This window comes from Oncorhynchus mykiss, chromosome 13 (assembly GCF_057628025.1).
Source record: "Oncorhynchus mykiss isolate SJ-2025 chromosome 13, ASM5762802v1, whole genome shotgun sequence".
In the NCBI taxonomy this organism is placed as follows: domain Eukaryota; kingdom Metazoa; phylum Chordata; class Actinopteri; order Salmoniformes; family Salmonidae; genus Oncorhynchus; species Oncorhynchus mykiss.
This window is the reverse complement of record NC_143034.1, coordinates 61,739,784-61,745,426: the sequence shown is the minus strand read 5'-3', so window position 1 is coordinate 61,745,426 and position 5,643 is coordinate 61,739,784. Positions and strand designations below refer to the sequence as shown.

Genomic DNA, 5,643 nt, shown 5'->3' with positions numbered 1-5,643 from the left:
GCTCAGGTGTATGTAAACTTCCCACTTCAACTGTAACTGCACAGGAGTTGCATCGCTGATTTAATTCATTAGTAATTAGGCTGCATGAATGAATCTGTAGCCTGACATCTTGTAATGCATGTAATAAAGTCACTGAAGAATACTAGCCTATCCAAAGTGCTATTATGCAGAAACGATCTCTAACATTGATAGCTACACAGACATGTACAAAAAGAGAACCTGCTGATTAAAAATCACATTTTCAAAAAGGAAGAAACAATCTGAAATAGTTCATAAAAAGATCATTTTAATGAACAAATACTTTGCACTTTTCTTAACCCACTTCTGGAATGATCTGGAATGATTGTTCCACATTAATGAAAGACACATTTATCTTCAATAAAACCATTTCAACACTTCCAAGCTTGTAATGTGCTGCTATTGTAAAATGTCTATTTTACTTGCAGGTTTCACTGTTAGTGGCTCCATCCATTGGTTAGGAATGGCAGCATTAAAACTAACTTAAAACTATGGTGAGTGAGTAAAAAAACAGAGAATAAGGCTTGTTGTGTGTGGACCTCTGGAAAGCCAATGAGTAGCCAGACAAGAAAGCTAAAGATCCAATTGAGGAGGATTCTTCTCCACTCCGACTGGTCTACTTGATCTCGACGCCCTGGATCCTGACGTCGCCATCGAAGTGCATGTATTTATACTTCTCGTCTCCTTGGCGATTGGGGAAGTGGATCTCAGAGCCGTCAGGAAAAGAAACTAGGAACTGCTCCTTGGTGAAGGTGATATTTATCTGAGACAGAGAAGTAATTACACATTTTTATCCAAAGAGGTGCTTAGGTATTTAGGATGCAGTGATTGCAAGTTATTGCCACCAGAGGTCCCCAGTAGAACTCCCTTATACATATGGGAAGAGAGGAGGACATTCACATCAGCATGGGTTAAATTGGAAACACACACAATGTAATTTCTCACCTTAAACTTCTCTCCCTGGTTGAAGGGGAATCCTCCCTCTCTGTGCTCCTCACACCACTTGCCTCCATGGTAGGAATTACACACCACGGCCCGGGTGTCTCCGTGGGCGTCGAAGCGAGGGTTCATGTGCAAGGCGAGGTCATCCTCGCTGTTGCCCACGTTGATGACAAAACTACAGGAAAGGAAGAGGAGAGCAAACAGACAGAAGGGATAAGGAACATCCTTTAACCTACAGGACAAGAGGGTATGGATTGATAATTACACAAACAGCTTATCTTATCTACTTTCATTGTAGTTTGATAATATATGTTGTGAATATGAACGGATCATTCTCGTGAAACAGTGACTAGTTTCTCTAGGAGGTCTCTAGGCTGCTGACTGAGAAGTGGAGTGACAATGAATTGTGTCTGAATGGTGGTTAGCTACTCACTGTGTTGCCTCAGAGTTGGGGATCCCTGTGATGGTCAGGGTCTGGCCCACCTTGAAGGACATGTTCTTTACCACAACACCCTGTAGGGAGAGAGAGAAGGGAGAGACCGAGAGAGAGAAATACATCAATTGAAAAACATTAAAGGTGCAATTAGCTGATAGTTAATACGTAATTGGCCATAAGTTATGGCCTATAACTTCTGAAACAAAGATGGTTCTATCAAAGCATTGTTATAGTAAGTACCCAGATGTCAATTCAATGTATAATCCATATTAAAATGATGTGGAACAACGCTGATTCAACCAGTGTGTGTTCAGTGGCTATAATGTAGATGGACGTGGCTCTGGTGTAGAGAGCTATAGAGTATGGCTACACTTTGCTAAACTCTTTCCTGTACTTTTATCCTAGACCCGTCAGTCTAACAAATACAACATCTGTCTCTAATTAAAGCTTTTCCATCTATGGAACGGCCCAACGATTTTTTATAAATCCCAGTCCTGGACAGCTTTCCCATTTTCCATGCAGTGATTTGGAATTTGGAGGGGGAGGCTAAATCTGTCCATAAATGATGGGGGAAGGAAGGCTGGGTTACACTCAGTAAGGCTTAAGTGAAGTCACATTTTCCGCAGGGTCCATATTATGGTGGGCAGCCAACATGGGACCAATGGAGGTTGGGCACGGCACAGAATCAAAGTACTGAGTGATCTTTACATGTGTCAGGGGAAATGGTGTTTAGATGATGTTTGTCTGCACATATACAGTCCTCTTAATGAGCTGCATATAGACCTCTTATTGTTGCCCTTCTTTCCATATGACATCTATTGGCTGTGGTGTGTAGTAAATGTTACCCATTTCTGTCACTTGGCAACTCCCTGTTCCTTCTCTGACAGAAGACATAGTTAACCAGTTGAGCTAGAGACCAGGTCGATAAGATACTGTATAACCCTGGACAACAGCAGCTAATCAAACAGGAACCTCAAAGGGAAATGACATCAACATTTGTACTTCGGTTTTGTTTCTGTCATCATAACAGTGGGCATTGGACAAGAACAACTGTCACACCTTACCCCTGAACATGTGTTTTAGCTTTCTTACTTGAATGCACTTCTTGTAAGTCACTGGGGGATAGGAGTGTGTACTTAATGCTTTCCGTGTAACTTTGAACGTACAGTAAGTGCCAAATCACTGCTTACAAGACATAGTAGGACACAGTATTAGGCCTTTAACAGTCCAGAGCCAGACACAAACCCATTGACATCCAATCCAGAAATACAACAGGATAATATAACATTAGAGCTCTATTAGTGTGGCACAGACTAGAAGACTACATTCTGACAAGAGAGAAAGAGAGAGAATGTAGAGGAGAGAGAAATGAGAGAGAGAGAATGTAGAGGAGAGAGAAATGAGAGAGAGAAATACGAGAGAGAGAGAGAATGTAGAGGAGAGAGAAATACGAGAGAGAGAGAATGTAGAGGAGAGAGAAATAAAGAGCGAGAGAATGTAGAGGAGAGAGAAATAAAGAGAGGATGTAGAGGAGAGAGAAATAAAGAGAGGAGAGAGAAATAAAGAGGAGAGAGAAATGAGAGAGAGAGAGGATGTAGATGAGAGAGAATGTAGAGGAGAGAGAGAGAATGTAGAGGCGAGAGAAATAAATAGCGAGAGAATGTAGAGGAGAGAGAAATGAGAGAAATAAGAGAGAGAATGTAGAGAGAAATAAAGAGAGAGAGGATGTAGAGGAGAGAGAGAGGATGTAGAGGAGAGAGAAATAGAGAGGAGAGAGAAATAAAGAGAGGAGAGAGAAATAAAGAGAGGAGAGAGAAAGTAGAGGGGAGAGGAGCAGAAAGGGAGGGGTAGAGGGTGGAAGAGACCGACAGAGAAAGAAAAGTTACAAAAATGAGAAATAGGGAAAGTGGTATAAAGTTCAGAGAGAGAGAGTGGGAGAGAGGGGAGGAAAGAGAGAGGGGGCGATAGTGAAGTGTTGCATTCTTTCCGTGTTAGTCCTCCCTCTAATGTAAACTGTGTGCAAAATCTATGGCGCTAGCTGGACTTGGCTACATGCAGCCCAGTGCTACTTCAGACTGCAGTTCCCATCCCAGTGTGAGACATACCTCTCCACACTGTTTGAGAGACACAGGACAGCTGGGGCTGCAGCTGCAGGCAATGCAGAAATAGAATGGGTAGAATGGATATACATAGTTTGGAAATCCACATGATAACTCCTGGCTGTATACGTTACTTACTATCAAGCAGCTTACCTGACTGACATTTACATTATAGTCATTAAATAGCAGACGCTCTTATCCAGAGCAACTGCACACATTTTTCACACTGGTGCCCTGTGGGAATCGAACCAACAACATTGGAGTTGCAAGCACAATGCTCTACCAACTGAGCTCAGGACATGACAGCCAATCTAACCCTTGTTAACCTGACGTTTACTGTAGGTATATCCTATAGCTCCGCTTGGGGAAGATCATACTGGCTCACTGGATATAACATCACTCTGCTACTCGATCTATTCTGACTTCTGTTTACGATAACTTGAATTCATTTAGATCTGAATATAATTAACCCTGTTGCTCTCAACACATCTATGATTACCATGGTAACCACAAAACAGCCACGGTGAAACAAAGCCTTTACTTTTATACACAGCCAGAGACCTCAGAGAGTGTTCACACACACACACACACAGTTAACTGCATTACAAGACCAAGGAGAGTCATTGTTAGTCACGCCCAAGACACTATGCTGCACATTGAGTTCCTGTTAAAAGTGAGGGAGTAAGTAATATTATTGACTAAATGTGGATTGTAATGTCCAGGAACAGTAGGGTGTGGCCCAGGTTGAACCCACAGTGATGCTGTTCATGATCGTACTCTGATCAGAGGCAGTCTATCCCACACTGCCTACTGTACCCATATAACTCCCACCCAGCCAACTGTACTGTACCCACACAACTAAATACATATGGGTTCAGATTAAACACCCTAAAAATAGTGGTCCGGACCAAAGTCGATCTTATCAACACTGCTGGGGGTGCAGACATTGATAGCCTATACTTATGCTTATGGGTTCCCTGATTTGTTAAGGGTGTACCAAGCACCCCCATAGTTCAACCCATTCAAACCCTACTAGTACATACTGATTAGATCATCATATCTAAAGATCACATGGAAGGTATTAAGAGTATAAGGAACTATTGAGAAGACACATGGATCTTATTAATCCCCAAAACAAACATATCACTGCTGTCTGTCTTCTACATGCCTGCCCCACCAGGCCCTATGTCCACAACCTCTGTTATAAGTAGTAGTTTCAATACGTTTAAATCATTAATTGAGAGAATAAAATTAACTTTTGCAAACGATAGAACTACAAATTATATTGCAATGAGACACCCTTCTCATCTGTAGTCACTGCAGAAAAAAAAAGTGCTATGTCATAAAACCTAGCCTGAACAAGACAGTCTACCATCTACCGTGCCAGAAGTCTGATTAGTCTTCTTAGACGCATCGACAATAAGGTTGACTATAAAAGGGCATTGTTAGAGAGGACATTGCTCTATTACATTGGGCTACAGAACATAGGCTATTAAATTCGGATAATTATTTTCCCAACAGCTGTTTTAAAGCGCCAACATGAACCGTTATGAACTTGCACTGCATGTAGGCTACTTTTCAGATAACAATCAAATGAACTAACATATCAGACATTGTAAACCAGTAAAATAAAACGTTGTACTTACACTCATCTTGACAGCACAAACCGCAAATGTTCACAGCTGAAGAATGCTTAGCTGGCTTCAGACTGCAGTAGAACCAAGCAGGCGAGCTTATATGGTCAAGTGCACTAGCCAAATGTGAGTGACGCTATGATAAACCAATAGGAGTATAGGCGCTCAAAAAACGGACCAATCACAGATAAGTTTTAAAAAGCGATATAAACTATTTAGCACGCAAGAGAGGACGAAAATAAAACGTCCATAGTTGAAGGTGATTGAGAGTGAGAAGATAATTAATGAACGTTTATTTATGATCTATTTATAATAACAATATATTTGGGTGAGTCAGAGGAAAGGATGTAGATGACCACAAGACCAGAGACACAAGTAGAGATCACTTTCTTGTTGCCTGGGAGACAGCAAAATATTTGGTGCCAGACAAACTTTTGTAGCTTTTGACTAGGGGAAATTAAATTGTAGCTTTTAGTTGGAAATTGGTTTTAAATCATTGATCAAGTTTTATGTA

General features: G+C 41.3%; 1 protein-coding gene across 1 annotated transcript; it reads right to left on the bottom strand.

The window, feature by feature from the left end:
- Positions 1 to 262: 262 nt before the first annotated feature.
- On the bottom strand, positions 263 to 5,200 carry leg (Beta-galactoside-binding lectin). The gene is given in 4 exon segments (NM_001160662.2): positions 263 to 781; positions 964 to 1,135; positions 1,394 to 1,473; positions 5,142 to 5,200. Coding segments are annotated over 4 exon segments (405 nt in total). The 5' UTR covers positions 5,148 to 5,200; the 3' UTR covers positions 263 to 634.
- Positions 5,201 to 5,643: the final 443 nt, after the last annotated feature.